This window comes from Hemicordylus capensis, chromosome 1 (genome assembly GCF_027244095.1).
Source record: "Hemicordylus capensis ecotype Gifberg chromosome 1, rHemCap1.1.pri, whole genome shotgun sequence".
Taxonomy (NCBI): domain Eukaryota; kingdom Metazoa; phylum Chordata; class Lepidosauria; order Squamata; family Cordylidae; genus Hemicordylus; species Hemicordylus capensis.
The window spans coordinates 244470671-244490179 of NC_069657.1; the positions used below are offsets into that span (position 1 = coordinate 244470671).

The 19509-nt window shown below is 43.0% G+C and overlaps 1 protein-coding gene across 2 annotated transcripts in view; it reads left to right on the forward strand.

Moving 5' to 3' along the window:
- The window catches only part of TNFRSF21 (TNF receptor superfamily member 21), a 62575-nt gene that overhangs the window by 15443 nt on the left and 27623 nt on the right, over nucleotides 1-19509 (forward strand). For both annotated transcript variants that reach the window (XM_053284878.1, XM_053284879.1), the window contains exons 2-3: nucleotides 6621-7275; nucleotides 11042-11548. In XM_053284878.1, the coding sequence (XP_053140853.1) occupies nucleotides 6621-7275; nucleotides 11042-11548 (1162 nt within the window). The remainder of the gene's footprint in view (nucleotides 1-6620; nucleotides 7276-11041; nucleotides 11549-19509) is intronic.

Below are 19509 nucleotides of genomic sequence, written 5' to 3' on the forward strand. Positions count from 1 at the left end.
CAGGCTTTTGCTTTAAAAGGCTCCTTTTGCTTCAAAATCTGTGCAGGTCAGGCTGTTTCACACTAAATTATTTCAGCAGGTGTCAGTGTTCAAGTGGGGGCAAGGAATGTGGCACTTGAGCAGTGATGTCTTGGAAATTACTTTTATTGGAATACTTGCAAACTTTTTAAGCCATGACTGCTTAATGGCATCTACCCAAGGAAAAATGTGAAAGCACTGAAAACTAGTGATTGGTAAACTCCTGTAGCTGGCATATAGGAGCATCATGGAGAATGTTTGCAAGGGCTGGTGGTTCAGATAGTATCTCCCTGGCTCACAAAATTAAAAAGGGAATGTGCTGAGTATGTACCTACCCGTCAAGTGTCTTCAACAGATGTTCTGATGCATCTTTATCACATGCATGGGAGGAGGGGGAGGCGGCTGCTTATTTGAACCTCGGCTCCACATGCGCTCCAAATACTACTTTAAACCAGTCGTATGCATCAAGATTATGCCCTTGTGAATCTGGTAACGTTGAAACAACTGCTCATGTTCTTCTGTATTGTCATTATTACAGAGACATAAGACGCCAACTAATTGCCCCACTTTTGATTAATTTTCCGGGTTGTGGAGATGATTTTTATTTAAACTATTTGCTCACTAATCTTAATTCGGATGTTATTCATATTGTGGCCAAATATTGTTATATAATATGCCAAATGCGTATAAATGTGGCCTGATTTTATATGATTATCTTGTTATTATCATTACTATTTTCTTATTTGTTTTATATTGTTGTATTGCTGGTCTACGACCGAAATAACGTTTTACTTACTTACTAGTTTAAACCAGGCCTTGACAAATTTTCTTTCGATCATGTGGAGTCCAGACAATGGACACTTAACAAAATTGCTAGACTTCGTAAAGGGCATCGTGAGTGGGAGTGGAATGGGCTTCTGTTTCTCCTTTACATGCAACATACTTAGAATAGAAACAGGGTTCCCTGTGACAAAGATTTTATTAAGTAACTCTGCCTCTGAATATCTTAGTCAAGAGAACTAAAGTGGAAGAAAGAGGAAAGCTCACATTTCTCTGTCCCTTCTTCAAAATAATTGTGTTAAGCGAAAGTTAAACACTACCTTTAGTAAGGATTAGCCCCCGCCCCAAGGCACACTTGGATACCTGCCACTCCTGCCATTGTTGCTGCTGGCCTGGCTTCCCACATCCTGTAACCCATTGGGGATGGTTCTTGGGAGTGGTGGACAAATGGGAAAGTGCCCTGCTGGAGAGATGGTGATGGTAGTGAATGGACCAGTAGGTTTGTGGGCTGGTTGTTGCTGCTCAAGCAGCAGTGGTGCCAGTACCAGTGAGTCACAGATTGCGCAAAACTGGAACAGCCACAGTGGTGGATGTCTGAGTATGACCTGGAAGGAGTAGGCAGGAAGAAAGAAGGGGTGGCAGCCATTTCCTGGTGGGTTGAAGAGCAGCTCAAAACATCCTCCTCTTTGCACAGTAGCAAGCCCGATTTCCCCAAGTGGCTGCCTCCTTGCGCCTTCTTGGCCAGCAAGGGTGTGCTCTCCTCCTACTCCAGAGCCGTGGCAATCAAAACCTGCCCTGCCTACTGCCAACTTCTCCTTCCCTGCATCAAGCAGCAGCTGTCACTCTTGGAAACGGGCTGTTTTTTGCAATATTGCTTTATGTGGGAAGGATTTGCCTACGTGGTGAGGCTGGAGGAGGAGGGCATGCCCAGGAAGTTTCTGAGAAGCCTGGGAGGAGGCAGGGATGGAATTATGTTATGGAATTGCCAGTTATGGAATTGCCATGAAGTAGTATCGTCATTTTCATCCAGGTTCCACTTCTAGGTGCAATGGTGACCTGGTGCCTGTGGTCCGTTGAGCTTTGGTTTAAACGAGAGCTGCCATCTGCGTGAATCACACCCACACACATGCAACAGAGGGGAATTTGGGATGTCTGTGCAAGATGTCATGATGGGCACACACATAGCACATCCCCTTCTAAATTGCATTGGTTTGGAAGTGTTGTCTCATCTAGCCCCTTAAAAAGCGCTTCCCCCTGCAGAGTCGAGAATTTTTGCAACACTCCTTCTCAGACCTCCGTTCTGAGCTGTGGTAGCTGCTGTTCCAGTGAGGAAGGGAGGGCTGCCTGTGTCCGTCCTTCCCTTGAGGTGGGAGGGATGTTGCTGCTGCTTCTCCCCACCCACCACCCACCTCCTGCCCACTCCCAGAATGTGTCTTATTGCCCTGGGAAATCTAGTTGCAGTTGTGTGCTCTAGTACTGGCATCTGGAAAGGGCATCTCTCTGGGCTACTGGCATGCTGCTTAGTAATGTTCTAGCTCTGGAGAAGGGAAGAAGAGACTGATCTTCCTGCTACTGCTAAAAGTGGGTAGGAGGAAGAATAGGTTAGAGCCATAATGCTAGCCTCTTATTGAAAGTGAACAATATGGGTAGCTGAGATGCACATATATTCTGTGATTTATGAACTTCAGCACCATCACTACAGGGAACTATTAACATAAGAACCTTGGCATGCCCTGAGATGTGCATTACACATCTGACCAGACCAGTTTGGTCCAGCATCCTTTAGAACCACCCTGCCCGGTAGGGTTCAGTCCTGGGTGGGGTGCGCAAAGTTTTTTTGGGGGGGATTTTTATACCACTAGGCCGTCCAGGGGGTGTAGTCTGCGAAGGTTCCCCCTTCCCCCGATGACCTCATTCATCACTGCCGCAGACCGTTTTACCCCCTTTTTTGGCCCATTCGGGCCTCCGTATGTTGGTGTGGTGGCCATTTTTGTCGCCGTGCATGCGTAAATGGCCTCTGTGAGGCCTGGCATGACCTAGGGCCTTGCAGAGGCCATTTGCGCATGCCAACATATGGAGGCCTGAATGGGCTGGAAAAGGGGGTAAAATGGGCTGCGGCAGTGATTAACAAGGCTGGCGGGGGGGAGGGGGAACCTTCACGGACCCCCCGTGGCCTAGAGGAAGCCTCCTGAGGGGGCTAAAGGTTAATTTAAAAAAAAAAAACCCACAATTTTTTTAAAAAAAAAATGCAGGCCCCCCCCTTGAACAGTGTGTGTGGGGGGTTGTTTGTCCATGGTCAGTCTAAATGGGGGGGGGGTTTGGTTTGACCCTGGAACTGTCAACGGTTCAACGTAGAACTGAACCCCCCTCGAACATCCCTAGAGTGTAGAAGAATATCTCCCCACCCCCCACAGTGTCAAATCCTTGTGGTGCAGAAAAGCTTCAAGGCTCCTCAGATGAGGAAACGGATGGTATATTGTGGTAGGCTGGGGAACTTGATCGTTTGAGATTTTCTCAGCTGAGGATAGCTTCTGTGCAATGTCAACTTCTTGATATGTAGTAATGGCCATATTTCAACAGGAATCCTTCTTGTATAATTTTTTCTTTAATATATGCAATTTTTGCTCAAACCCCACAACGGGGTATCAAATTGTGCTAAAAGCATTTATCTGATAGCAGCCAAAACACTGCATCAGAAATGATGCAATGCTGTTCAGAGGAGGTGGGGTGGGCTTGGCTGTCTGTGTGGATTTTTCTTTTTTGTGGAGTCATGTTGTGGAGATACTTTATAAAATTAAATATAGAAAATCTTTGGCTGACTTCCCAGAAGAAGTAGCAGGTGACAAATAGAAGTGCACACAGTGCAATATAGCTGTGAATATGTGTTGCTCCTACTAACTATGAATCTGTCTGTGTCCAGGCATTCATCTTGACACTTTTATTTATGCTTTAATGTAATAATAATTGTACCTCTAAGTCTGACAGGTAAAATTTAATTCTCAGTGAGCAGTATAGCAAAAATATAGATATCTACTGTTGGTAGAAATTATTCTTTAAGAGGAAACTTGGTTCTTCTGCCCAGTTGAAATGTTTGCTAATTACAGATCTCTTTAATTCATTGGTTAGATAATGTCACTTCCTATAGGCCCTCTAAAAATCATTACAGCTTTTAAAGGGGGAATAGCCAGTAAAGTGGGTTTTATGGGAAAACTTCTAGAACACTTTCTGATGCCCTAAATTGATTGAGATTGGAATAAACTGTTTGGTACTTTTACTTTTAGTAAGTATGCCATGCTTAATTTAGATATATTTCTATATCTCGTAAGTGTTTCCAATAGCTAAAAGTAGTTGAGCTGAATTACTGTACCAGCAAACTCAAAATTCAGTCTTGTGTTTTATAAAACTAAATAAAAAATTGTGCATATGTGCACAGATGCGCGCGCACACACACACACACACACACACACACACACACCCTTTAGTTCATGCATCAGTGTGGACATTGCATATTAAGGTAGTCACCTTTAATTGTTTTTATGGAAGTGATAAAGTCTTTTGTACAGTCTCCTGTATTATGCTGGTCTTTCAGCTAGACAATCATGCTGGTCTTTCAGCTAGACATTGTGCTGGGGTGGGATATGTCTAGGCAGAAATTAGAGGCACAGCTTCCCAATCACTTGCTAGAGATGCACCTGATGAATTCGTCTAGTGCATCTCACAAGGCACCCTACTACAGACTTTGCAATACAACTCTCACCTTCTGCAAATTAGGGCTTGCTTCTTAGAGCTGTGCGTTGATTGGATACTGTGTTTCTTTCATGATTTATTCTTCTGGCTAACCTGGCTGGGATTGTTATACCTGTCTATAAATAATTGCACTGACTTCTTCTGGGCAAAATATAAACTACTGGTGATTACCTTTTTAAAACTCCGAAAAGCTTAGGTTCAGATTACTTGTAGGGATGTGCCTGGAACTGTTCCGGAGGTGGCGGGGGTGCTCCCTTAAGGGTGTGGTGGGGTGCACTCACCCCTCACGCTGCATTTCCCCCACCGGCCCTCTATTGTCGTAAAGCCCCTCGGCACAGCAGCATACCTCCCTGCCGCCCTGTTGCTTTCCTCTGCTGGAAGTACTGGGAGCACATGTGTGGCAGATGGGTGCGCTCATATGACAGGTGCAAGTGCGCCTGGTACTTCCAGCCACTTCTGGCCAAGGAGGGCAATGGGGCAGCAGGGAGGTATGCTGCCGCCCTGAGGGGCTTTACTACAACGGAGCTTCAGTGGGAGAAATGCAGCGGAAAGGTGTAAGTGCACCCTCCCCTGCCCTTAAGGGCACCCCTGCCGCCTCTGAAAGCCAAAACTGCCCCAGTGGCCGAAATGTTTTGGAGGCTTCTAAAATGGCCTCCGGAACATTTCGGGCCCATCCTTAATTACTTGAGGGAGCACCTTCCTCTACAAGATCTCCATCACTCATTTAAATAATCGGAAGAGGTCTGTCTCCAGGTGCAGCCAGTTTGTCTGGTGACAACTTGGGATCAGTCTTGCACAGTAGCTGCTCCTAGGTGGTGGAATGAGCTTACCATAGAAATAGAAGGCTTATGTTTAGATGCATTTCAAGTCAAGATTCATTTCTTTAGCTTGGCTTGTAACAGTATTTAAATGATTTGTTGTCAGTTCTGTGTTTAAATTTTAAACTTTTATTGTGTTAGTTGTGCTTATGATCCACCCTGAACCATCTTGGATTGGGAGGTATACAAATGAAAAGTCAAATATGGGACTATGAAGTGTAGTAAGAATTTGCAATTGGATGTTTGGGTAACTTCATGGAGGAGAGGTCAATCATCGACTACTAGTTGGAGGGCTGTGGGCCACCTCCAGCCTCAAAGGCAGGATGCCTCTGAGTTCCAGTTGTGGGGGAGTGACAGCAGGAGAGAGGGCATGCCCTCAACTCCTGCTGTAGGCTTCCAGTGGCATCTGGTGGGCCACTGTGTGAAACGGGATGCTGGACTAGATGGGCCTTGGGCCTGATCCAGCAGGGCTGTTCTTATGTGTGTTTCTTAAGAGCACAATAAATGTGCCCATTTTGAAGACTCTATTAACATTGCAAGTCAGGGTATAACCCCCATATGTTGTCAATAGGGCTGCGCTGTTGTCTTGGAGTCAGCATGCCCTTTGTTGTGTGCAGTTGGAGGGAATTTTGTAGTGATGGCAGGGCACCCTTAATAGTCAGAATTGTTGGGAAGATTCATGCTGTCGCTACACAATTCCAACATGTCTGTTAGATTCCCCCTACCCCTGCTCTCTTGTTTCCCCCCACCTTTACCTGGGACCCAGATGGGGGCAAGGGACAGGGTGCTTTGCTTCTTCTTGGCTCTGGAGGGAGCACAGAACTCGCTGCTTTGCCCACGGAAGAACTTTTAAAAAAAGGTGATTCCTCCCCCTTTAACGATCTCCCTAGGTGCCTGAGTGGCCCTGTTACTCGCAAAAGCAGCTGGGCTGCTTGGGCACCTAATAGGACAGCTTTTCTTCTAGGATTCTGAGTAGGACCTTTTGACCTGAATCTGACCATCTTGGGCCATGCTCAGGACTCGTCACATACTTCCCAATTTCTATTCCAAGCATCCTTCTAAACTGCTGTTTCTTCTGAACCTATTCCTATGAGTAAATAAGAAGAGATTGCATACCAGCTAGGATAACTCTTAGGCATGTTCCTTGTATGCCACTGCTTTTTAGTTCTTGCTGTGCAGTGGAGTAGAGATGGTGTGGCTTGCTCTGAGCTGCCTTATATTCTGTATCTGACTCATCTATGTTTGCATCTGTTTCAGGGATTGGTGTTCCTTGGCACCACTGGTGCTCCATCAAAGCTGACCTCTGAACAGAATGCCATAAGCCTCTCTTCTAGCAAATACAGCCACTTTGACCGTGCCACTAACAGAGAGGAGACTTGTGACAAGTGTCCTGCAGGAACCTATGTGTCGAAGCACTGTACAAATACAACTGTAAGAGAGTGTAGCAGCTGTGTCAGCGGGACCTTTACAAAGCACAAAAATGGTATAGAGAGATGCCATCCATGTAGAAAGCCTTGTGAGCTGCCGATGGTTGAGAGAACACGTTGCACTGCTTTGACTGACCGTGAATGCGCCTGTCCACCTGATAAGTTTCTAAGCAAAGACACTTGCGTCACCTACTCAGTGTGCCCTGTGGGATGGGGCGTAAGAAAGAAAGGAACTGATACCGAAGATGTCAGGTGCAAACAGTGCCCTTCTGGCACTTTCTCTGATGTGCCTTCTAGTGCTTTGAGATGCAAAATGTTCACAAACTGTTCACAAAAGAACATGGTGGTGATAAAGCCAGGGACAAAAGAGAGAGATAACACCTGTGGACTTCCATCAACTCCCCTGAATGCAGTTGGGCTTTTGTCCAGTCCAGAAGAGAATGAAAAACATTACCAAGTACCTTCTGCTACTCTTCTTCCCAAAGGTAAATAGAAAGCATTGACTGATGTCTGTATGAGGTCTCACTTGTGTTTGTCTTTTGAGGAATGAGTTCATAAGGTTACAGCTTTGGAATGTACTCTCCAGAGAAGCTTCCATTTGGTGTTGTATTCGACCCCTTTTACACAGGCCTTGAGCAGTGTGCTCATTTGGTGATGAAGTCCAGGTTAATTTATGCTCCTGTGGTTCATCTGGATGCTTGGTATATCATGCAATCAGTGCCTGATGTATCAAAGAATGAACCATGAGAAATAGAAGATCCCAACCGTGAGAAATAGAAGACATCCACACCACTCCATGACTTTGTAAAGGGGGGCAGGGTCTTTGCTAAAGATGTCTTTTCTGTTCTTCCAGATGTTCTAGACTAGTACAAGTCTGTTCATGAGTCTACTATTCTACACTAGATTTATAAGTGCAGACTCTCATTAACTTGAACGATGGCTTGTTCTAACTGGTATTTAAACCCAAATCAGTCTTTCTTGTGTACATTTATACCATGTCGGTACAACTAAAGATTTCTTAACTACATTTCTATTTTTTTAAAAACTCATGTAACCCATGCACTCTCGTTATACATATCCTGGTTTTAAGAATAGTGAGTTGGATAGTAACAAGAACTTCTGGCCATGTGAGGAGGGGTGCAGTTTTCACAGATCCCCTCTTCCCATTGTCTGCAAGGGTTGGGGCCCCCTCTGGAGCAAATTTTCAGGGGACAGCAGAGGGAAGGAGGATTGGTGAAAATCACTCCTCCCTTGCTTTGCTGAAACAGTTCTTCCATTTGCACTACTATTGGCTGTAGGAAAAATAACCCAGTGGCTGTAGAAATGATTTGGATCAAAGTCTGGCTATAAAATCTTCCAAGCTAATTAAAATACAAACAAGGAATGTTTTAAATAAAAAGAGCTGGAAAGTTCATCTGAAATGAAGGAGTAGGAACAACAGTGAGGACCAAATTGGCATTGAAGCTGCTGCTGCAAAACTGTGCCTAGAAGACAGAAACAGTGGGAGGAAGCCAGATTTGTCTAATGATAAAAAAGCACCCCACCGAGTAAGCTCAAGGCAATTGCTCTCTTGAGGCATGCTCAAACACACTCCGAGCCTCTAGGTAAACTTGTCCCAGTGTTGCTCATACTGTTGAAAAGCCTGTTAGGGCTAGCTTGAAGGTTTCTTCAGCTTTCACCAATCAAGACCAACATATACTCTTTGTTTTTGTTACCCATCTAGTGATCTCACAGCTTTTAGTGTTTTTAGCTTCTGCTTTTAAGTATCTTTTATGTTACTATTGGATGAATGTTTAATCAGCCACTTGAGAAAATTATGTATGAAGCAAAACATAATAAAATCCAAACATTTTAAGAGCAATTTTAAGTTTTGCGAGACCAGAACACCAACAAAGGTCAAAATCAACAGGTGGAACCCAGATTTTTGGCAGAGCTATGCTGATGGGAGCCAGGACATGCAAGGATCCTTTGTCTTCAGAAGGGGCCTTTTGTGAGCACAACTCTCCTTCTGCTTGTGGAAAGCACCACATTGGACAGCATGCTGCTCTGCCAGAGGTCTGGAAGCCACCCATGGCTTCTCCATTGTGTTGACAAGCAAAATATGGGATGGACACAGATAGAGAGTTCTCTGATTTTGTAGTCCAAAGAAGTTTTTAAATGCCTTGATAGTTAACTACAAGGAAACAGAAATGAATTAGTATTCTCGACAAGCTATGCTAGATCAGCAGAAGGTCTTTTCTCCAGTCCTGCCCCTGTCAGCCTGCTTAGTCTGCCCCAGACTTACTCTGCCAAGTGTGCAAGCAATGCCTTGCAGAATGCAACACATGAAGATGAACCAGAAACTCTCTTACTTGCCATCCAGTATTCTGAATACTCGAACTGCTTCATCCCTATTTGACACAGCTTCCAAATGCACATAACAGGCTCCTATGTAGATCCATCTGGATATATTTAAAGAGCTCCTGTTAGTGCCTTGTAAAAGGCAACTCATATAATGGCTTCTGGCTTCAAATATCACTGATTATGTTAAATAAGAGACATAACCCACTCATCTTGCAGACAACACTTAAAAAAAAAAAGATACATCCCAGCTTTCTCCATGAAGATTTAATACTTTAAAGCTTGGAGCTATTTGACAATACTAGAAATATCAGGTATACACATCCACATGTATTTTAATTCCTCCCAAAGTTGTGCTTCTATGGGCTTAAGTTGTAAAATTACCCTGCTTATGGATTTTTATAATATGCTTAACATGTTATTAAAAGTTCATACAGGAGAGCTGGTCTTGTAGTAATGATCTTGAATTGTCTCCTTTGCAAAGCAGGGTTTACCTTGGTTCGCATTTGAATGGGTGGCATGCGAGTGCTGTCTGCTACAAGATATCCCCCTTAAGGGATGGGGTTGCAGCTCAGTGGTAGAGCGTCTGCTTGTATGCAAAGGTTCCAGGTTCAATCCCTGGCATCTCCTGGCGGGACTGGGAAAGACTCCTGCCTGAAACCCTGGAGGGCCACTGCCAGTCAATGTAGGCGATAATGAGCTGGATGGAGCAATGGTCTGATTTGGTTTAAGGCAACTATCGATATTCCTGTTTGCAGTAATGATGTTCAGAACCACAAGAAGGGACACTTAGGGTGCACTCAGCTTTTTCTAAGGTGGCTTGCAGCAAATTATTCAAAAGCTACCTAGCAGCACCTTAGTTCTCTGGCCAATGGCAGAGACCAGAGTGTGCATCATTTGGCTTCTCCAGTCCCCAGACAACTGGCTATTTATCCAATTAAATGTTCATCTAGTGCCCTGTGTTTAAAACAAAACATAACAAAACAAAACACTATCTACTCATCAACCAAAATCTTTTGCAGGGACTTGAGGGAGGGGTGTTGATGGCAAAATGGAATTGGGATATCAGTCGGTGCGGTGAACCATCAATTTCTGCTGCAAACCTGCAGAGTCCTAGCTTGGGAGAAGAATGGGTGATCTGACCAGAAGGGGGTGATTGTGCTTTCAGAGTGCAGTGATTATTCTTGTATGTACCCTCTGTAGATACTTAATGCAGCATCACTTTAGGACAAGTCTAGAAGGGGACGAGAGCTGGTCTTGTGGTAAAGGTAAAGTGTGCCATCGAGTCAATGTCGACTCCGGGTGACCACAGAGCCCTGTGGTTGTCTTTGGTAGAATACAGGAGGGGTTTACCATTGCCATCTCCCACGCAGTATGAGATGATGCCTTTCAACATCATCTTATATTGCTGCTGCCCAATATAGGTGTTTCCCTATTTCCCATAGTCTGGGAAACATATCAGCGGGGGTTCGAACCGGCAACCTCTGACTTGCTAATCAAGTCATTTCCCTGCTGTGCCATTGTGGCTGGTCTTGTGGTAGCAAGCATGAATTGTCTTATTTGCTAAGCAGGCCTTGGTTTGTATTTGGATGGGTGACTACATCCCCTTAGGGAATGGGACCATAGCTTAGTAGAAGAGCACCTGTAGACTTGCATGCAGAAGGCCCCAGGTTCATTCCCTGGGATCTCCAGGTGCGGCTGAGAGAGAATCTTGCTTGAAAGCTGTCCTCAGTCCTGTGAGACAATACTGAGCTAGAGGGACTAAGTATCTGACTCTGTATAAGATAGCTTCCTATGTTCCTAATTGAGAAGCTTATTAGATTTAAAAGCCATCTTGGCCAGCATTATATCCCTAACCCACTCATAGGTTTCGTGTTTGCTGCTTCACCTCTGACACTGTTTATTCTGCAGGTGTGAATTCTTCAGCTTCCAACTTGGCTGCCACCTCTACCCAAAACACATCCATTGACAGGATGGGGCCAACAGATGTTTACAATGAAACTTCAAAAAATGAGACAGTAGCTGTTAATGTGACTGCTCTGGAGTATTCTAAGCCTTTGAATCACCAGCAAATCATTTACCACAAAGATGCCCCATCCATTCTGAAAATCCAGCCAGCAGTGGAAATGAGTGGTAGTATAAAATCCAGCATTCCTTACAACCCCCCCAAAAGAGGATCCGCACGACAGGCTGCCCACAGGCACTTTGATATCAATGAACATTTGCCCTGGATGATAGTCCTGCTGCTGCTGCTTGTTCTGGTGGTGATTGTTGTGTGCAGTGTCCGAAAGAGTTCAAGGACTCTGAAGAAAGGACCTAGACAAGATCCCAGTGCCATTGTGGAAAAATCCGTTATGAAAAAATCTCCCACTCCAACCCAGAATAGGGAGAAATGGATCTACTATTGCAATGGGCATGGTGAGTAATGATAAAATCCTGCAAGTGAGATCCAGAGAATTCTGTTTTATCACTGAAATGGGTCTCCGTCTAGCTTAAACAGCCCTGAACCACAATAAAATTCTTAGTCTTTATGGTGTCCCAAGACTCTTTGCTATACCAGACCTCTCTGGAATTCATTATCTTTTCTGTGTATGACAGCTTGAGCTCTTCTTTTATAGTGCTCTTAATATCTGGTTCTCTCTTTACTTTCTTGTAAAACTGCTGGGGATTTTTGTGTCATCTGCTAATCTACAAAAGGATATTAAAATGAATAGGGTCCAGGTATCTCGATTGCCAAGTCAGATTGGTTGGGAAAACTGGAAAATGTGCTGCATTGGTTCTTAAAATTGCTGCCTCATGATTACGAGTGCAGCTAACTCTGGGTTTGCATTCCAAGCATAAAGCAAGCCTTTCCAGAGTCTTGCTATCTGTTGTCAACGCAGCTGTCTCTGAGAGATGGTCTTTTGGCTTGTTCTGTATTTGCTGCTAAATTACTCAGTGCTGTTGTCTTTTTCCCCTCCTCCCTTGTTGAAAATGAATGTGATCTGCTCATACCACAAAATCCTGCCTCAAATTGGCCAAACTGCAAGAGAGTGTTGAAAGCATGAATATTCTACTCCAGATATTTTACAAAGTATAGACAGGTTTACTACTTCAGCTTGTGGAAATGTGCTACACAACATGCTCTAGGGTGGAGGCTTATCTTTGACTAATAGCTTTGTAGAATTACCCCAAATCAAATCCAAGGTGGGTGGGGAGGTCAGGAGCCCAGCCCAGCCCTATTTAAGCCATTGCAAGCATGGGACCATAGAGTTTGCTGTGCAGAGTAGCACATTCACAGCTAGCAGCCCATCAAGCTGCAGCACGCTCTCACAAACATGGCGGCTGGCTGCTGGAACCTGGAAGCACAGGAAAAAGCAGATACACAATCAACAGGGCCCAAATATTCTTCATAAAATGTTCTTAGTATTCATTAAGACTGATGGTTAAAAGCAGGGTTACCCAGATTCAGACGAACAGGGCTTGGGACATTTGCTCTGGTTCACACAAGCATGCAACCCTGGGATAGAGCCAGATAACCTAGGTTTAGACTCCTAAAAGGATCTGCATGATTGAGTGTATACTTATTACCACTACTCCTCACCTCAAACCACCACAGAGTATATTATATAGAATATTTTAATAGTCTGCTTGCCTGCTGTGAGAAAGCAAGAGAATGAACAGAAATTCCCAATCTGCTTTTTTGTTCAGCTAGTTACTAATTGAGGAATGGTCACAGCTGTGCAGTCTTTAAAAACAGCTAAAATGTTGTATGCTAAAGATTGAGTTCATGGTTTGAATTTTACTTTTAAACTTTATGTGAGTGCTACAAGAATTACCTGTTCTTTGATAGTCTCTAGTATTTCTTTAACCACAAATGAGCTGCTTTTTGGATAGTAGAACCATTGTCTGCAAAAGTCCCCTTCCTTCTGTGTTGCACTGATTAGCTGGCTGTGCAGCCTTTTGAGATACGGTACTGATGTATATACCATTGTAATTTAAGAGTATATTGACTCTAAACTGTGCTCAGTTTTAAGAGGTGAAGGTGGGACACGAATCAGACAGTATCTTAGTCCTCTTCAACTTGATGTAAGCATGTCATGCCTTCTGTTATGCAGACTTCATGAGCATAAAAATATCATTGCTCTTGGCTTATCTTTCTGGAGAGAAGTAGGCTTTGAAAGCACAGGCAGAAGACATAAAGCTTGAAGACTTCTATAACACCGAAGGAGTCATTCTGTGGGAGGTATAAGGGGCTTGAATCATAATATTAGCAGGTAGATTTAAATCCAAACAATTTTAAATTGCTGATTTAAGTAAATCTTCTGTTGTAATATCGCACCCTGAAATAGTATGCACACTAGTTAAATAACATTGACCTATTGGTTTGCAACTCAGCTGTGATAGAATCTGGCAGCGCTGTACTTGCAGACAGCATTCTTGAAAGTGTCCGTAAGCCCTGACCCTGCACTGATGTGTCCTGAAGCCCCACCCTCTGCTCTCCGTGGTCACAGCACATAGTAGAGAGGCAAGCTCTGTAACTGTGCACAGTGCGAGGGTAAGTTTCAGAGATGCTGTACCCAAGTGCATGCAGCTCCCCCAGGTTCCATAACTTTGTACTTTCTAGGAACAAATTCTAGAAATGCTTCCTCATGCAGCACATGTGCCTTTTGCACTCAAATATATTTGCTTAGAGAGAGAAGAGGGCAATTGACTTTTTGTTAATGCAAACAAGTTTTACTTGAAGACTGAGTGTGTAGAACTTTTCAGAAGGGACTGATAGTTCCTGGGTAGAACTATCTGGAGAAACTCTGAGTTTCTCCATGGGACCAAAAGTAAATATTATCCAGTTAGTAATCATAACCATTCAGAGCATGAAAACCAAATATTTATTTATATTTGTACACTGCCCCAAACCTGTGTCTCTGGGTGGCTTACAACAATATACAACAAATTAAAAACCAAAAATTTAGTATAAAAGCTTGGGTGAAAAAGTGTGTCTTTGGAGATTTTTAAATAGTTGCTAGAGATGGGGAGGTTTTTATTTCAGATTCTACCTGAGTGGGATCTAAAACTAACTGAGTGGACATTAAAAAACAAACAAAAAAACCCTTGTGTGCATCTGCACACCTTGGAGGGAACACTGGTTGCTGATATTTACCTTCGGTTTCTCTGAGGGTGTGTGCCCCTTTGAGGACTCAAATATGAGGGACTCTTATATGTAAACTGCTTTGAGAACTTTTTAAAAAGTGTGGTATGTATTATATATATTGTCTGTTGTGTTTGGCTGTAAGACTACAGAAAAGAACATCCCATACTGTTGCACCCAGCTGGAGGAGTTCTGAGTAACTGAGAAGGTTAAAAATATTGCTCTGGTTATTTTGGGTTTGTTTTTTTTAAAATGTAGTTTACTCCTACCCATGTTGCTCTTAGTCCTCAAGCTAGGATCTTGCATTATTTTGAAGGAGAAGAGACTCATTAAGATGTTTTCAGTAAACTCTATGAAAACTCATGCCAGAATAAGCCAGATACTGCTTTGGGGCTTTGTTTTAACATTCCTTTTATAAAGCCATAATGAATGCTAGCCCAACTGCTTTTTCTTTTTCTTTTATACACTATTGCTTTTCTGGAAGTAGCCATGCCACTTTGTTGCAACTATACAAAGATGCATCTTTTTCTTTCTTCCCCCCCCACCCCCCGGATCCTGCTTCATGGGAAATGAAGGGAAGCCTTTTCCTCCTGCCCCCCAGACAGGGCTTTATGAAGGGTAGGGCAGGTTGCTGACTAGAAGGGTGTTCATCCAGGGTGCCATGTCGTGACACGGCAGTAGAAACTCTTCTAGTTCCAGCAGGCGAAAACAATACTTATACATCATGACGAGGCCCACAAACAAGCTTGTGCAGGGCCCAGGGCAAAAATAGAGACAAGCTTGGTCTCGGGGACCCCCAGATGTGTTCAGCAGGGATGTGCTGTCATTTACTTTGCTTACTGCAACTGTGGTGCCTGCTCCAGCTCAGAGATCAGCCAATAGCTACCACAGACTTCGGCTGGCTCCCAAGGCTAGCCAAAAACTGTGGGGTCCTGCAAATTTCAATGGCTGCTTTTTTCTTCCATTGGAGTGAGTGGCAGAAGCTTACATAGTAGAAAGTGTAAATGCAGTTAAAGGCACCAAACCTGTTTCAAGTAACCCCAGCTCCTGAAGCATAAGCCTCATTCTCTGTCCATCAGCTTTTGTGGTCCACAGGCGTGATGTTGAAATGTTTGTCCAAAACTCCGGGAGCTGGTTTATATACAGTGGACTACAACTGTGTGGAAGGAAGTTCCTGCCTCACACTAGGTAGTGATGTCCACTTTTGATTCTGAGGAGAGCAGGAAGGGTGGGTCATTCACAATCTATAAAAAAAAATTAGATGGCCATATTGTCTAATACTCTGCTTAAAAAAAACTTATTGGAGCCTTTACTACAAATCTATTACTTTGAGATTACTTGAAATACTTTTGCTAGTTATTCCAAATGTTATTATTATGTTATTCCAAATGTTATTTTGTAAAGTTATTCCAAATGTTATTACCATAATTCCCAAAATACCGCTTGGTAATCTGATAAATATTCTGTGGCTTATTTAAAGAACTCATTGGAGTCATGTATTTCCTATCTCCCACCATGAACTATCTTTCACTTTCTGTGCTGCTGAACCTTTCCATTAGTAGAGCAATCAGACTCGTAGCATGTCCTTGTGTTCTTGCTGCTGTTGCCCAGTAGGCAGGATTTGTGTGTTGTCTGTCCTCCCCCCCCCTCCGAAATGATATACACTATGATGATCAGCACAGTCCTCACAGGACTATGGCTGCATAAAAAGTTTGTAGGTGGTCTTACCAGAACTTGGCTTCATCGTACCTTGGCTTCCCATAACTCTTGAAGAGACGGTAGCAAGGATGGAACTGGGAGAGGTAAGATGCCAGCAAAGGTGATGTACCAGCTGGACCTATTAGCTCATAAAGGGTGCTGCTGTCTCGGTGCACAGATCCAGGATGTGATGGACAGATTAGCCCTCTTTATACTGAGTGTGTGTGTGTGTGTGTACGTACATGTGCATGTATGCAGAATATGGGCTTTCTGGGAAACTTTATCATGCAACCCCCCATGGCATAAACTGCATTATTTCCCTCCAAAACAAATTACTATACAGATGTTCCCTAAACAGACTGTGATCTTATTTGGTATGTCATCTAACCTATTTATATAGTGTTAAAAATATATTCTCCATATTACATTCCCACATGACATCTCAAAAAATGTTCAAAAAGTTGAGCTGAAATGGGTTCGGGGAGAATCAATGAGGACACTGCATGTGCTTTTAGTTGTTCTGAAACACATTGAAAGCTTTTTGGAAATATTTTTTATATCAAAATACTCAAATCAATAAAGCATAGCCTCTCACAACTGTGCCCCTAAATGTTGCTCGATTCTTGAAGGAACATGCACTTTGGGCTTCAGAGGGAAGGGGAGATAAGTAAAAATTGTCCTTTCCCCACTCAAGCGACAGTGCAGTCATGGTAGTCTAGCATTGCGCCTGTGCAGCACTGCAAGTTAGGAACATAGGAATCTGCCATATACTGAGTCAGACCATTGGTCTATCTAGCCCAGTATTGTCTTCACAGACTGGCAGCGGCTTCTCCAAGGTTGCAGGCAAGAATCTCTCTCTCAGCCCTATCTTGGAGAAGCCAGGGAGGGAACTTGAAATCTTGCTTCTGCTTTTCCCAGAGTGGCTCTATCCCCTGAGGGGAATATCTTCCAGAGCTCACACTTCTAGTCTCCCATTCGTATGCAAGCAGGGCAGTCCCTGCTTAGCTATGGGAACAAGTCATGCTTGCTACCACAAGACCAGCTCTCCTCTCCAAGTTCTAGTCTACATTGTTCCATAAGATGTATTAATAATAACAAATTGATGCCAATGCAATATTAGGCAAGTTTGGCAACTTCAAAGTTGTACTGAATTTTTTCAGGCACTTCTCTTTAGAAAGTGTGTGAAAGGGTACATTTTTTTTAAATTGAGTATTCCAATAAAGATATCTTTTCACATGGAGCTTTGAATTTATTTATTTATTTAGTACATTTATATATCGCCCCATACAAAAAGGTCCCTGGGCGGTTCACCATATAAAACCATTAAAACACTAACAGAATTAAAACCATTTAAAATACAATAACTCTGAAATGGAAGCTATAAAACTATAAACTAAAAGCCTGACTAAACAAGTATGTTTTTAGGTCTGTCTTAAAATTTACTTGAGTGTAACATTTAAGCTGTGTTAAGTGGTTTTACACACCCACACCTCAGCAATCAAATCTTTCAACTACAAACCAACTACTTGACTACTTGAAAAACATTGGAGATACAGCATGTGACATAAATATGGTATGGTGTGTTTGACTACATTTATAGGTCAAATAACATGCCAAATCAGATCACAATTGTTGGTAAAATGGGTGGGAGATGCATGATACTGAGAGAGAAACATGAGAGGAAATAGTGTTTGCAGACAGTGACATATGGGAAGACCCCTGGCAGGCCGCTTTGGGATCTCCAGGAGAGCAGAATGATGAGGAATGGTTGGGAGTTGAGTGGAGAGAAAACTGGATGATTCTGCTTGGCAATTCAAAGATTGGTCACGAAGAATGGGTCATGAAAAGAGCAAAGATAAAAAAGAGGGGAGGGGAATTCCAAAGATGCTGAATGTTTACTGATCAATACTTTATTCAGTCATTTCCCAACATGTTTTGAGCATGAAAGTGTTTTTTCTCTAAGGCAATTGTGGACTCCATTATTTTTCTCCCCCACCTTTTCCCTGGTAATGGAAAGAGCCCCTTCAGGTTTTCTCAGAAGCAGATCACTGCCAAGTCTGGGACTGAGCCGTGTCAGTGAACTGGGTCAAGAGTTGGAGGACGCACGTGAAGTCATTTGCTGTGTGTGGAACTAAAATCCCATTAAGTACTAATCAAGGGGAGCCAGCAGATGAAAAGCCTGCAGCTGATGATCTAAGCAAGCCAAGTCCTTTATCCTTAATGAAAAGCAGTATAACCCAGTGTAACATTTATAAAACACACGCTTGCTCTCTCTCTGACTGTGTGGGTGGAAGCATGTGTGTGGTGGTCTGTGCTGTGCATTGCACCTTTGTTTTCAGATTATCTCATGAGTTGTATTGGATCTGATTTCTACTGTTAATCTCATGGAATTGTTTGAAGAATATTTAATGTTTATTTTGCCTTCTTGAGTGATGCAAGAACATTGCATAACCTTAGTAACGCTTGCTGCAATCCAGTAAGGCAGTTTGGAGTTCTCTGCATTGCAGGGGCTGGCTCAAAGAAAAGCAAGATTTCAGCTGTTGGAGATTCCCTGGCCATCATGTACTATGTGATAACCATCACTTCATTCTTCTGTTGTGGTTAGTGGGCAGTGTGATTATTTGAATAAAAATATTCTTCCTGCCTCCACCCCCACCCCCAAAAGCTTTGAAAGACTTTGCCAGGGTTCTGCCTCTGAAGATGAGCAGATCTGGCTGGCTAAGTGGTTTGGATGGGAGAATACTTGGGAAACGTTGTATGATCATAAGCAGCCATGTCGGTCCATTCAAAAACAAACAAACCCACAAGCCAAGGTAGGGCAACACTTTTATTGTGATTAACCAGAGAGTCCAAATAGTAAATGGCAAGCTTTTGAGTTCTCCAGAATTCATCATGAGGCTAGATGTTGAGCAAAAGACCTTGGAGCTGACATTTTAAAAGTGTCCCAACAACCTGCGGTTTGTAGACCCCAATAATGGCGCATAGGGGATTTTCTGCAGACTTGGGATCAGCCTCTGCGAAGTATGAAATAGGTTCATTACACGCCAAGGGCTTCTGGGACAAAGAAACTACAAATGGCTACACCCTTGTATTTTGGAAATACAAAATCCAGGATACCAGTCTGCAGTACTTAATCAGAACACACAGGTTCCTTCCACACAGAAAGCAGGGGGAAAGGCAAACTGTACCTAAGTTGTTCTGAGCTCTTTGGTAGATTCATGGGATATAACTAACTACTTTGGGACTGTATCTGTTTGGCACTGGTAAGGACTGTAGGAAACTAAATAAGACAAGACATCACTGCCCCATACATACTTAAACTGAGCAAGACAATGTTGTTGAATCTGTATACAAACCAATTGAGTGGGAGTACTTAATTAATTAATTAATTAATTAATTAATTAAAATATTTCTATACTGCCCAAAACGTGTGTCTGAGTTGTTTACAATTAAAATAATTTAAAACATTGAATCAATTAACAATTAAAATTATTTACAAGATTAAAAACATTTAAAACCCAGTATTAAAATTATTTAAAACTATCAATCTAAT